This window comes from Dipodomys merriami, unplaced genomic scaffold (genome assembly GCF_024711535.1).
Source record: "Dipodomys merriami isolate MVZ:Mamm:240054 unplaced genomic scaffold, mDipMer1.0.p SCAF_11, whole genome shotgun sequence".
Taxonomy (NCBI): domain Eukaryota; kingdom Metazoa; phylum Chordata; class Mammalia; order Rodentia; family Heteromyidae; genus Dipodomys; species Dipodomys merriami.
Genome location: NW_027202382.1, coordinates 16,289,995 through 16,305,073, shown reverse-complemented (window position 1 = coordinate 16,305,073; position 15,079 = coordinate 16,289,995). Strand labels below are relative to the sequence as shown.

Genomic DNA, 15,079 nt, shown 5'->3' with positions numbered 1-15,079 from the left:
CGGAACGTCTCCTTTGGAGCATTTTCTAGTCTATCGGGTGATTACATCATTAAGCCACACATGCTACGTAGAAAAATCCTTATGAAAATTCATGAAAAAAATGTACAGCACATCATTAGCATGCAGCAGATACGTTTGCTTTTGATACTTTTGTTTCAAAAAAACTCCTCCAAACCCTATATGAAGTAATTATTCTAGGTCATGAAAACATGAGAAGAGTATCAGATGCTGGTGAAAATGAAAATTACAAAAAATTGCATTGCTCATGGTTTAGCTAAGTAATTTGCTTTATTGGAAAATGGACTCAAATAATGTTTTTGAACTGTAGTAGAAAAAAGGATGCTGCTTTATTGATTTGAATGTTCCAGATACAACTAACTTCTCCCCATACCTCTCTTTTAGATACATTGAAGTTTTACAAACCATGGATTTTAAGGGTTACAAATGACCAGTAAAGAAGCCATTGATTAGCCAAAGCCTTGTGCTATTATATGTTTGTGTACTTAAGTATTCATCTTACATAATTCAGTTTAATGGACTGCATGAGTGTATTTTTGTCAATAAGCTAAAACTATTTTAAAGTAATATAAACAAATGTGAACTGTTGGTATAAATCTAAATAGTGAAACGATTACATATTTTTAACATTAAGTACTAGGTAAAACCTACAAGACAATATATTTGAAGACTAATAGAAAAGAATCATCAAGTTTTGTAAAAAGGAGCTTTTAAAGGAACTAAATTAGGATCATCCTTTTTGTAAATGAGACACCTGCCCCACTAAAAAACCCCCCACAACAAAAAGAATATTGTCAGTAAGCAGAGAACAATGAACATATGCAAGACAGTGAGGATCACTGTAATTCACTCCCTGAATGCTCCAAATCTTCTTGGCTTAAAAAGCATCCCAATTTTCTCTAAAGGTAGTGGCATTTATTCACTGGGCCATAGCTAATTTTACATGGAATGCAAAAATGTTAGTTTAAGTTTAATTTACCACCCTATTTAAATATTTCAAATGTAGCTCTCAAACTGCAGAGTTATCCCTCTGTCTATTTTAATTTTAAAGTAAGTTAGCAAAGGCTTCCTTCTTAATCCCCAGAGACTACCTACATAGTGACACAAACGCACAAATTTATGACAGCAACACAAATGCTCTTCTGAAGTAATGTGCAACATTAAGTGAAAATCGTTTCCTGGAAAGATATTATAGGTATCTATATTTTATTTGCCATCTTAAACATATCTGGGTCTTTATGGCCTTATTTTAAAAATGTATTTCCTTTTTATATTTCCTGGTGCAAATGGACTGCATAAATAAGCAATGTGCTATGAGGCTTCAGACCAGCCGATAAAACCTTTCAATTTTCATGCCAGCTTCTTCTTTTGTAATTCAAATCCGCCTGGAAACTGGCAGCTCTGAAAACTGAAACAAGCACTGCCACAAATACCTTGTAATGCTATCGACCTTGTCTGCCCATGCAGTGAGAAAGGGGGATGCGTATGTGTCTGCAGCCATCCAGATAACACAACTCATTTTTTTTAGGGGGGGGGGTAGGGTGGGGATAACAGAAGCTAGCCCCAGTCTGTGCACCAAACGCAGTCATTACCAGGCGAGCTGGAGAATAAGTCTCTTCAAAATACACAGTGCATTTAAAAACCATATATGAGGCTGAGCCACTGCTGTCATTACCAATTTTAATTTAGCTCCTTCAGTTTGCCAGCCAGATAAACTCTTTAGTGCTGTTTTTTAATCTATTTGCCACATTTTATGTTTAAGATTATAGTAATATGGACAGTAGAAGGAATCACTTTTAGAGGAAATAAAGAAATAGATCCGCTTATCGGCCTCCATCAGAAAGTTCATTAATCAGCCAGGCTTTGTGCCCTCTAAATTGAAAGGTTAAATAATCCTCTCAGGAATATTTCTCAGACCTTCCACCAATTGTCCGGAGAGAAGCTGCCATTCATAGCATGTGGGATCGGTGACAGGGTATCTTACCACTGTTTGGACCCCAAACAATGATGGACAAATGGCCTGGTTTACAAAGAAACCTTTTAGTACACAGATGGAAAAGGACCACAAGCTTTGATGCAGGGTAGAGGGATGAGGACAGTGTGAAGACAGGGTATAGGGAGAAGAGACACGGATATTTTATCTGCAGGTTTTCTGGGGTATACTATAAAGTATGGAAAACACATTTAATATACATCTTACAAATAATCTGAAATGTTTACCCTATTAAAATCGAATACATTTTACATGCAACTAACATAAACCTGCATTGAAAACTATAGAACCATAGCTGTATTATAATTATTAGTTAATTTACAGGGGATCTAAATAAACTGAGATTTTCATTTTTATCATAACTCATATGACACACTCATGCCCTCTCCCCTAACTTATTCTATTGAAATACTGTTAACAATTATTCACAAAGGCAGGGAATTCCATAGCTTCAAGGACCTGTTTCAAGGAAGGGGAAATAAATGCTTTTTTGCTTTTACAAACTGTCCCATATTGGCCCTTGCCTGTCTTAAAATAAGAAGCAAATGTAGGATAGGAATGTTCTTCAAAAGAATATATATCACATTCACTAAGAAAGCATGGAGTTTTTGTGTTGCCTTTTTTTTTGCTGGACAAACAAACAAATACAGCTGGAGTCTGAAGAACTGACTCATTACATTTTGCTATGAAATCTGGCTGTTTGGGGGCATCAGTCATGATATGGCAGAAAGTAGTTTTACCTAAAATACAAAATCCTAATATGTTATTTTGTTTCCTTTCTCATCTGATTAAAATGAGGAGAATGTATCAAGGCTGGTATGTACGAATAATTTAATATTATTCTCATTTATATAGGAAGTAAAAATTTATATGTTGTAACTGCTTTTGGAAACAATAGATGACACTGAAGTTACTGGGCATTAAGTAGCTATACATATATAATACATACACCACATACACACCTATTTTGTGTGTGTGTGTGTGTGTGTGTGTATGTTTGTGCTTGAACTCAGAGCTTCGAGCTTGACTTTCTTGCCTCACAGCTGGAACCACTCATCGGAGCCACATATCCATCCAGTCTATTATTTTTGCTGGTTAGTTGGAAACAGTCTCTCAAGACTTTTCTGCCTTGGCCAACTGAATTTTGATAGTCCAGATTTCAACTTCCTGCGTATGTAGGATTAAAGGTATGAGCCACCAATGCTTGGATTTAATACATATTTTTAATTGTGATATTACTGTTTTTAGTTTTTTGGTGTTGGGTATTAACTAAGGCCTCTGGATGTTAAATATGTGTTGTATTATCATATTATGGTATATATTTCATATAATCATTTTTTATTAGGAAGGCAATAGGTTAAATATTTTTTGTGATCTAATTATAAGTGTGTGTGTGTGTGTGTGTGTGTGTGTGTGTGTGTGTGTGTGTGTGTGTGTGTGTGTGTGTGTGTGTGTGTGTGTGTGTGTGTGTGTGTGTGTGTGTGTGTGTGTGTGTGTGTGTGTGTGTGTGTGTGTGTGTGTGTGTGTGTGTGTGTGTGTGTGTGTGTGTGTGTGTGTGTGTTGGGGCTTGGACTCAGGGCCTGGATACTGTCCCTGAGCTCTTTTTGCTCAAGGCTAGCACTCTACTTTGAGCCACCGTTCCACTTTCAGTTTTCTGGTGGTGAATTGGAGATAAATGTCTCACATACTTTCCTGTCCTGGCTGGCTTTGAATCATGACTTCTGAGTAGACAGGATTACAGGTTTGGGCCACCAGTATCTGGCTCTAATCATGAATGTTTTCAATAATAATTTCTAGGAAAATTAAATATTTAATTAAATGTTTGCTTTGCTTAAAAATAAAAGTTATACCCCTATAAACTGAATTTGGTGGCCCATTCCTGTTATCCCAACACTCAGGAGGATGATGTAGGAGGATTATAAATTCCAGGCCAGCCTAGGCTACAAAATGAAATCTTGTCTCTAAAACAAATAAAAACAAGTTACTCATCTACATTGTATGGAAAGGAATAAGACAAATATAAATAATTAGAAAATAAAAATGGATGTAATTATATATGTGTGTATGTACATATGCCCAAGAACTTGGTATCTGATGCTTTCACTGATAACAACCTGAACCATGCCTCCTACCCCTTAAGTAAATAATTTTGTAAGTATTCTAACTTCAGTAATTATAAGAAGGAAACATTGTAGCTGGGAGTCCTGGCTCCTACCTGTAATCTTAGCTACTCAGGAGGCTGAGATCTGAGGATCAAGGTTCAGAGCAAGCCTAGGCAGAAAAGTCCATGAGACTCTTATATACAATTAACCACCAAAAAGCTGTGGTTCAAGTGGTAAAGTGCTAGCCTTGAGCACAAAAGCTCAGGGACAGTGGCCAGGCACTGAGTCCAAGCTCTAGGACTGGCAAAAAGAAAAGGAAAAAAGGAAACATTTTTAGGAGGCTGGGGTAAGAGTTCATTATGGGTCTATTTGTCATTGGCAAAGACATTATGATGATTTGTACTTGGAATATCAGTCCAGAGTTCACCTCTGTAGGTGCTGAAGGTTCCATGGGCTTGAAATAGAAGTTTAAATGGTGGTAAACATGTTCTATGTGGCAGATACTGTGTGAAATGCTTTATAATTTCTTTATACACATATAAAAATCTACTAGGTGTTACCCCCATGTCAAATGAAGGTATAGATTCTTACAAGTTAAATACACTTGCACATGTAACACATGAAGGAACTTGGCACTGAACCAAAGTACATTTTCAAAGATGACATTCTTTTTGCTTGATATACTGTATTTGTTAGTAATTCAGAAATATTCCTTCCAGCTTCTAGGCAAATTTCATAGCACATTTTTCTAAAGACTTCAATAAAATAAGGAGGAAATGCAGACAATTATAAATAAAGGAAAGGTCAAAGATGCAAGAAAGATAAAACTGAGATGTTTTGTTTTTATTGGCTGAGGCAATTAAACTTAGGTCCTGATGCTGTCCCTGAGCTTTTCTGCTCAAGGTTAGTACTCTAACACTTTGCTTTTGCTTTTTTGTTGTTGGTTATGGGGCCTGAACTCTGGGCCTGGGTGCTGTCCCTCAGTTCTTTAGCTCAAGGCTAGCATTCTATCACTTGAGCCACAGAACCACTTCCAGCTTTTTCTGCTTATGTGGTGCTGAGGAATCGAACCCAGGGCCTTATGCAAGGCAAACACTCTACCACTGAGCCAACTTCCTAGCCCCTCTATCACTTTGAACCACAGCTCCACTTCCAGTTTTCTAGTGGCTACTTAGAGATAAAGTATCTCATGTCTTTCCCGCACAGATTGTCTTTTCACTGCAATCCTCAGATCTCAGCCTCCTTAGTAGCTATGATTACAGGTGTGAGCCACCAGTGCCTGGCTAAAATTGAGATTTTTATTAAACATTAAGACACAATCCAAAATTTTGTTTTTCTACTGCAAAGAAATGTAGAACAGTCCATGAGTATCTATAAAGGGGCATATTTATATAAAGTAGGTACTCACAAGCATGGATATTACATAATGTATCCAGTAAATCCTTTTTTGACTTTTTTACAAAAAGAGGGGCTGGGAATGTGGCTTAGTGGTAAAGTGTTTGCCTAGCATGAATGAAGTCCTGGGTTTGATTCCTTAGTGCCACATAAATAGAAAAAGCCAGAACTGGTGCTGTGGCTCAAGTGGGAGTTCAAGCCCAGGACTGGGGGAAATAAAAAAAGAAAAAAAGAATGAAAACAATCTGCTAGCTTAACTGCTAATTGATAAATACAAACTACTTTCATTTACTTCATGTAACATTTTGATGGTTTTTTTTTTGGTCGGTCGTGGGACTTAAACTCTGGGTCTGGGTGCTGTCCCTCAGCACTTCAGCTCAAGGCTAGCACTCTACCACTTGAGTCAAAGCACCACTTCTGGTTTTCTGGTGGTTTACTGGAGATAAGAGTCTCACGGACTTTCCTGCCTGGGCTGGCTTTGAACCGCAATCCTCAGATCTCAGCCTCCTGAGTAGCTAGGATTACAGGCATGAGCCACCAGCGCCCGTCAATTAATATTTTGATAGTTTTTTTAAAAGCCAGACTTATTGGTCTGAGGTTTAATGCTCTAAGCTCAAAACAGCTGGAAAAAGTATCTATAAAAGCACAGATCTACACATAACTACCATGAATTTCTGATATATGGAGATTAAATGACCAGTTTTCAGTTTGAACAATAATTCATTATCTTTTAATTACTGAATAGACAGTGCTTCCAAAATCTTAAACTTAATTTAACTGAAATCTATTAGTGAAGTCTACAGCATAACAGAAAATACAACACCAGGTTCAGAGACATTGTTCTGAATGTTGTACTTCTTGGCAAGAAGCCAAGGGGTCCTTTTTAGGAGTTTTTATCTTATATATTATTCAAATGACTGACCTATACCCTTCCCTTAAAGGGTATAGTTTATCATAATCAATTGATTGTTTAACACAAATGGCATTGGTCTACTATCTTATATATATTTACTGCTTCAATGAAATGTCTAGAAGAATATAACAAAATCAATCACCTACAGTATACTTAAGGAATGACATGCCTCACTCATTTCAGGAACATATGAAAAATAATCACTCAAATGTAAGTTTTTCTACATTATACTTGTCTGTTCATTATGCATATGTTCATTATGACCAAATATGCATTACACATTTCAGGTTTTAAGATTACAATTGATCATATATTCAGATATTATACACTGATAAACTACATGAATTTTGAAAAATTTAAGATATTTATATTTATATTCACTTTTGTTGTAATAGTGGTACTCTTTCAAAATACTGAGTTGTGAGTAGAAAAATGCGTTTTTACTTTGGCCCGGTCCTGGTGCTCATGTGTCTGCAATCTTAGGATTGTGTGATCTGAGGATTGCCACTCAAAACCATAACAAGTAGGAAAGTCCGTGAGACTCTCACCTTCAATTATCACCAAAAAAGCTGAAAGTGTAGCTGTGGCTCCAGAACCGATGCTCATGTGCATATGTGTATGTGTGTGCACATGTGCATGCACATACACATTCTGTTTATTTTCAGATTGTATGAATGATGTATTCTTGAAAGAGATGAAAGAAAAAAAATTAAAGGATGCCATATATCTTGAAACTATAAACACTTAGAAACAGAATATAATTACCATGTCATTTAATCATAAAGAGCAAATTGCCCCATAAGGACTTAAATAATTCCTTTTTAAGTGAAAGTAAATATATATAAAGAAGAGAAATGACTACTAAAAATGAATAATTCCCCATCTTTCTGTCAAGCCCAGTAAGAAATGAGTAGCCACAAGAACTTCTTTAAAATTCTAAAAGAGAAGTAAAAGTTGAAGATCATCTGGTTAATAGGTCAAGTCCTAAATGTACAGGTCTTTTCCCAGCCACTACGGGGCAGACAAAAAGCGCAGGGATTTTTTTTTCTGTCAAATAAGGAAAGGCTGTTATTATGTTTGTTACAGAGCAACATGTACTACCTAAAAAATAAGCTAAAGCATTATGATTGATGATTAAATCATGAATGATATATAGTGTGACAAAAGCACAGATGAGTCTAGGCCAAAACATTTATATTAAGTTTTTCCTAAGTTGTTTAAGTATTAAATACTTTTTTACCACTTCATTATTTGAACCACATAATTCTAAATTAGGATTATTGTGATAAAGTATTTGATATTATTTAACTACACTAATGCAAGAAAAAAATTTACTGAAAACATGCCATATTGATTTCCTATTTAAACTAACTTAATTTTTGTACTGAAATACTGAAAATCAAGTAAGTTGCAAATTCCCTCTAAGGAAATGAATACCTTAATATTCCTTTCAAAAGAAATACTAATATTCTACCATGTGTTTCACTAAATTTAAAGAAATTATATCCAAATCTAAGTTTGACCTGCATTCAAAAACATAAGCCTGTATTTATGACTTTTTAATGTCTTAGGAAACATGAGAGGAAAAACAGCATGCATTTATAATACACAGCATTTACTTTTTCTATTTTCCTTTACAGGAGAAGCTTTAGAAAATTGCCTTTTGATGATTTGGCAAATTGTATTTATTTTAAAATGAATCTCATTTATTGAGATTGATAATTCCAAGTTTCATTTGCTTTGAAATTACATTTTCCAAATGCTTCCAATGATATGTTCAGGCAAAATCTGGTCCAAGATGCCAGTGAAATAAAGGAAAAAAATGAGTTCACTTACTCTGTAAAGTAACTGTCTTTTATACTAAATTCAAAACATGGCCAAGACATTAAATTCCTAAAGAAAAGTATAAACATTTAAAATTTTTTAAATTTAATTTTTTATTATTATCTTTAAGTAGTTGTACAAAGAAGTTCCCATTCTACAAAACAGTATATGAGTATAAGGTGTCTGACAACATTGTCACCCATCGCTCCTAATAAACATTTAAAATTAATATAAAACTATGTAAATTTTCCATCTGATAAAAATTTAAATATTTTTGGTCACTGTCCAAATTCATTTCTTATGCTAGTCATCAGGAATATTTAGAAGTAAGTAATCAAAGGTTATTAAAAAAAATTCTAGTTGCAGCTGGAGGTGCAGCCCAGTGGCAAAGTACATGCTTAGTATGAGGAAGGTTTTGGGTTCAGTCCCCAGCAATGCAGAAAAGAAAACAAATGAAACCAAAAAAAAAAACAAAAAAACAACAACAAAAAAAACCCCTCTCTCATCATTCAAATACCAAGTAAATTGAAAACTAGAGCAATCTAGTTTATAGTACTGTAAGAAAAAGATGGTCCTCAGTATAGCAGACATAACTTCTGAATGATCAGATCATAATCACATTAACTTTAGTAGTGTTTTGGTATAAAAGTCATTTTTAACAAAAATTAAACGTGAAATCTTGGTAGATATTTTAATAGCAACACTTACACTTGGATAACTAAAACATGAAACAATACTAGGTATGTATAGGAAAACTCCCTATTATTTATACAAGAGCATTCTTGGTTTAAGTTAGCAAAGTAAATTGAACTACCAAAATAGGAGCTTCTAAAATGAGCTTCCACTGTGTTAGCTTGTGATAATCTGTATTCCAGACCCTCCACAAAAAAATGTACCTAGAGTATTTGTTGTGAAAAACTTCAAAATACAGTGAGAATTAGGCTTCACTTTTCTGGAGTTACTATTCTAAAAAGCAGTATGTTACTAGTTTTATTGTGGTGCACGAATGTGTGTGTGCGCATACACATGCACATGTGTGTACATGCTCTGGTAATCAAACCTAGGGACTTGTGTATGGAGTGTATGCAAGTGCTCTATACCATTGAGCTGTATCTCCAACCCTTCTAATTCCATTTTCTTAAACATATTCACACATGCACTCACAAACATGCCCCTTCTCCAGATATATACTGGGGGTGTGGGCATGGTCTCTGTGGCCTTTGCAGCCTGCTTTTATAGCCAAGGAGCACTCAGATATTTAAGATTCCTAACACATAACCAATTAAGAGAGAGCATCCCCCCACCATGGGAAGAAAAAGATCATGGTGAGGTTGGCTTTTTCAAAGTCTTTACTTCTCATTTTAATTTATTTTTTTTTAAAGAAAAACATCCCATTTGAGTCTTAGAAAATTAGCAGTTAAAAATTTAGCAGTTAGAAAACTGCTATCTACTGTATTTTATATTACAATCCCAGGATAAAGGTTTTCTTATTCCTTCTTCTGAACTGTAAAACATAGTTCTTAAGTTAAATTCCCATGGACATTTAGGGTGCACACTCTGTGGCATGACACAGAATTCTTTAGAGGATAAAATTCTCATTTAGTGCAGAACTCATACTGTGAAAACATTCTCATACTGTGAAACCAAGAAAATATATTTCTAGATTGATATTTCCAGGTAGGCAGAGAAAACAAAGTGGTAAAATGAAATGGAATATTGTTAACTATGGTTCCATAACATACTCAGCCATTTAAATGGTCCAGATAAGACTACTATTGATTACTACTAAACTCTGGCCATAGCCCTTTCTGGGCCAGACAGCCACGCAAGGGAACTCATTTCTCTACTATTCCCACTTTCCAGACAGTAAGTATTTTAATTTTCTAAGTGTGATTTCTAAGTAATCCAAGCATTATGTAAAACATTATAAAGTTAAAAATGTAATTATTATAAGAAAGTTATATTTGCCTCCTTATCTTTATATCTGTAGCTAAAATAAATGGTAGCAGAGCTGTCTGGATACACAAAGGCCAAAATAAACATAAACAATCCATTATCCCTTTTGGTTCTCATTATATACAGCTACCATACAGCAAACTCGTTACTTTTTAAAACAAGTAGATTAAAACATTAACAAAATGTCCAATGCATAACACTCATGGCCTCTACTAGCTACAAACTTCGTTAGTTGCAAAACTACTGGTGGCCATAACAGCTTAGATTTAAAAATAAATATATATAAATGGGAAATGACAGGGGTTTGGGAAGGGGCTTTCCTCCTTGAATGGCTAATTTATTTATAAGAGAAAAAAGAATATTCAAGATAGGCTTCACTAAAAATCTGAAAATTAAGCAGAAAATGGACAATTAAAATTCAAAAATAGAACTACACTTTAAAAAATTTAAAACTTTTCAGACATTTTTGGAGGAGGTAAATATATGAACTATTGGAGGATATTAAGTAATCGCAAAATAAAAATATTTTTCCCCATTTAGGTCTCCAAACCAACAATTTGCAGGTATTAAATTTATGATTTTTATAGCCATTAAAATTTAATAAAGAAAAACAGCATAGCTAAATGGTTATTAGCATGTATGCACATGTACGTGTGTGTATTTTAGTTTTTTTTTTTTTAAAGCACAAAACCTTCTGAATGATGATTTTAGTTTGTACTAATTCAATGAAATCAAGTTTGGTTAGAGAGCTGTTCTAGTCAGATTCAAGATGTCAAAAGAAACTCCATTTTATGTCTTATGAGATTGCTGAAAATAGTGAACACTTCTATAACCCTCTTACTTCAAAATGTTTTAAGGAATTTTAATTTGGACCACTTTACAATTCCATTTATGTTAATCAACCACCATTTTATGTATCTGGAAACCAATCTTCTGTCTAAACTACAGGTTTTTTGTTTTTTTGAGAAAGTGATTCCTTATATTGAAGTTGTGTAAATGACCTTTTAGTCCTATTAGTTGGAAGGCAGATAAAAGTAGTTGAGAAAATGTAAACATTTCCAATCCCTAACCTCAAATAAAACTGTCTTCTGTGGGTAAACAACAGATAATTTTTGGTTTTAAGAACAAATGAACTCATGATTAAGTGTTGAAAGTTCCAGAGTTTTAAGCAGATTGGCTTAAATGAATTTAGCAATTCCAATCTAGTTACTTAGTCTTTGCTTTGATTGATGCCATATTCACATGTGAAGGCTACTGTGAGTCAATAGATGGCAGTCCATCGCTTAGTAAAAGAACTGAAGCTGACTAAAATCAGCATGCATCTTTGCTTTTACTCAACATTGAAAATTGCTTAATTGCATACATTTAGGCATTGCCCAAATACTGATAGTAATTTAAATAGTTAATATTAGTAACACATCTATAAACATGCTAGTGTTACATTTATACTTACCCAGTATATTCATTACCCATTGGAACTTGATCATTATAAACTGTGATGGCAACTTCAACAATAGTTTGAAAAACTATCTAGACTGGAACTTTGATTCAGTTTATTTTGCCTACAAATAGAATGTATACATATTCTACCCAAGGCAAACTCATTTTGTTATTTGTTTTGTCCCAACTATTCTTTTTACAATTTATGTTTCTGAGAAACTAAGATTCCAAACAAACTGTCAAATATTTGTTATACCTGAAATCAATGTTTACTCTTCAAAAACAGTTACATGAAAGAACAAAGTGCAAAGAATGAAAAATAGTAGTTATAGCATAGTACTTCCCATACTTTTGGTTTTCAAAATTGGAATTATTGAATTAGAGAAAAAATATTAAAAGAAACAGATCTATTAGGGTGTTGTTTAATAAAGATAACAAAAAATACTGAGAATAGAAATACTGACAATGAGCATTAAGTATGATTTGGTCAAGTTTAGGCTATAATGAGGTCATTAGGCTATAAAAACTTATTACATAAACATACTGTGCTCATATATACTACATATATCACAAGAATGTGTAATACATATGGGTATAAACATATCTTTTGGTATAATACGGAAGCTTTTAACCCTTATTTAGGATCTCAGGGATAGCTGAGGAATTATATAACTTTCTACTGAAAAGCTTTAAATAAGCAACAATAACAAAATATGAAAACACCTGATACTATGCCTGCCTTTGGCCCTCTGACAGAATGGGAAATGGGTATACTTCTTGGTTGACTTTTTATTTGTTAGAGGAAAGCAGAAGACTTGTTTTACAAAAAATTTGTCCTTTCTCTTTTTTTACAACCTTTTTAAAATCAATTTTTTTTAACAATTATCATGTATATAGACAATTTACATGGTCTATGGCACAATTTATTTAATTAAAAATGACATTAATAATGACTAGTAGGGCTGTAGTGAATTTCTGAAATTAAGCTGAGTAAGAGTAAACTGACAATGATATTGAGTATTAGCTAACTGAATACTATAGCAATTATGTTTCTGCTTCTAGTTAGACAAAAATCATAATAAAAACAAATTACAGAAGTGAATAATTTGAATACTAAGTAGATATTTACATAAGTCAAGGATAAATTAATTGTGCTATAATAGGAAGGATATATTAAGCCTTTTCTAGCTCCATTTAAAATGTATAAATGATTCAGTAAAGGTATAAAAAGGACAATGGAAGATACTGTGGATTATATTCTTATAGAGTGTTACAATACAGTATTTTAAAGATACTTCATTATTGCTATTTCTTCTTGTGTCTAACATATTTTTCCTCTTCAAGTTAATGAATATAGTCTAGGAAGACTGAGAGATACCATGATGCATTATTAAATGACGTGATAAAAACAATCAAAATCTTTCAGGAAGAGAAAGATAAAGGATAGGTTAGTGGGCAGGGCAGAAGAGAAAAAGTATATTATTACTGTTTCAGTACAAAAACTCTCCAGATGTTTATTATCTTCCAGCAGAAGATGCTTGTCTATATTTTATGGTCAGCAGTTCAGAGAAGGGTAAATAGGCTGGATCTTGGGGAAAATAAAAAAGGTGCTTCTACTCACCGTTAGGTGATACTGCCTCCAGATTTCTGGGCAAGCCTGGAAAATAAAAATATTGATCATCTGGGAGCATGAAACAAGGTACTTTACAGACTGTTGGTTTTGGCATAACCCAGCATCCACCGGTGTCGGTCACAGGAAAATAAGAAGCTTAACAGAAAGGGTCTGCATTTCAGCTTCAAAAACCTGGCTAGACAGTTTAATTGAATTTTACACTGGTTTAACACACTCCCTGCCATTGTCAGAAAGCCAGTAACAAAGTTTTCTCTCTCTTTTTTTTATTCTCAGGTTAGAAGTTTGGGGCACTAAGATGTGATAAAGAAACGTAACTCAGTTAAACTGGCAAATGAACAGCAATGGCCAAAATCAATAAGACTCACCAAGTATATCTTTTAAAAGAACATTTTGAACTTTGGAGTATGATAGAAAGCAATTTAACATCAACTGCTTTAAAAAAGATTTCACTGCAGTTATATATTTGTGATCTGTTGCTATCTACCATCTAATCACTTGGTGCTAACTTTTAGTATTCTGTGAAAAATGAGTATCAAAAGATGAAAAACAAAAAACAAGCTGAACATCCATGCCTTTCCTCTTAAACATTAAATCTCTGCAAACCTATATTTGTAGAAAAATAACTTTAAACACTCAATAAAACCTCAATCATTTTGTAAAAGATAGGATGAAATCAGAATAGGTAGCAACAAAACAAACATACACTCAATAGCAGCAACAGCAAAAACCAGTGATTAGGAGACATTTTCTTATGAATATACATATAAATCTCCTTATACCCAAATTATGGTAAAGAGACTATTTCTAATCATGCGCTTTAGTTAATCAAGTTACCATCTTCTTAGAAAAAGAACTGTTGGTGGCAGAAAGCTTGCCTTTTTTGTAACTAAATCTATGATTTCAACACTATAGTAATTTCAATTTTTAAAGTCAATGTAAATTTATAGCTTTGCTTGAAAATTTCATTCGTTTTTTTAAGAGTTGTGATAAAACTAAGATTTTGCAAATACCATGGACATGCTAATAATTCAGGAAATACCTTCTGATTAGCAAAAATCTCTTCTAAAGATATTTAGTGATAAGACAAAAACAGAAAGAGTAAATAATAGCATGTTCTCACTGTACTAAGAAATTTGGTCTATTATGCATTTTAGCTATCTTATGTAATTTTCTAATGAAAGATGTAAAAATGAGATCGATCATGATCAGCATTCCAGTTTTAATGTCATATTAATTTTCCAAAGAGTCCCTCACTGAAAAAAACCACTAAGACAAATGAGACTTCAGGATGAACCACAGTGATAAAAGGAAACTATTTTTAGAAAGTACATCTAGTGTAGGAGGAAAAGATCATTTTAGTACCAATTGACAGTAACAAAGTTGTAGGTTATGAAAGTTCTTAAGAATATATATGTATTTATAAACATAGTCACACAGAAAGATTTGATCTACAATATATTTTTAAATATTCATTTCCTACCTTCTATCAAAAGCATTTTGCTGTGTATATATAATTTGAGTTGGATTATTGTAGATATAAGCAAGCAGTTATTTATACATTAGTTATGGATAGTTCTTGATTACCACAGTGTCCTCAGAATAATACGGTTGAAAAATCGCAATCACTGAGTTGTCATAGACTGGCAGAATGCCACACTATCATGTGACCTTTTCTTATGTTGCAGCAATTTAGTAATAAAAAAGAATTTCTTGGTTTTTGAACAATCATTTGATTGCTCTGTACATGAAGATGACGCCTGATAGAGAAAATTAATAGTGAGAGACATGCAACTTCTTTTCTCTTA

The 15,079-nt window shown here is 33.5% G+C and overlaps 1 protein-coding gene across 3 annotated transcripts in view; it reads right to left on the bottom strand.

Annotated features, from left to right (window-relative positions):
* The window catches only part of Zcchc7 (zinc finger CCHC-type containing 7), a 195,458-nt gene that overhangs the window by 13,241 nt on the left and 167,138 nt on the right, over positions 1-15,079 (bottom strand). For all 3 annotated transcript variants that reach the window (XM_070010016.1, XM_070010019.1, XM_070010017.1), the window contains one exon: positions 13,263-13,298. In XM_070010016.1, coding sequence (XP_069866117.1) covers positions 13,263-13,298 — 36 coding nt within the window. The remainder of the gene's footprint in view (positions 1-13,262; positions 13,299-15,079) is intronic.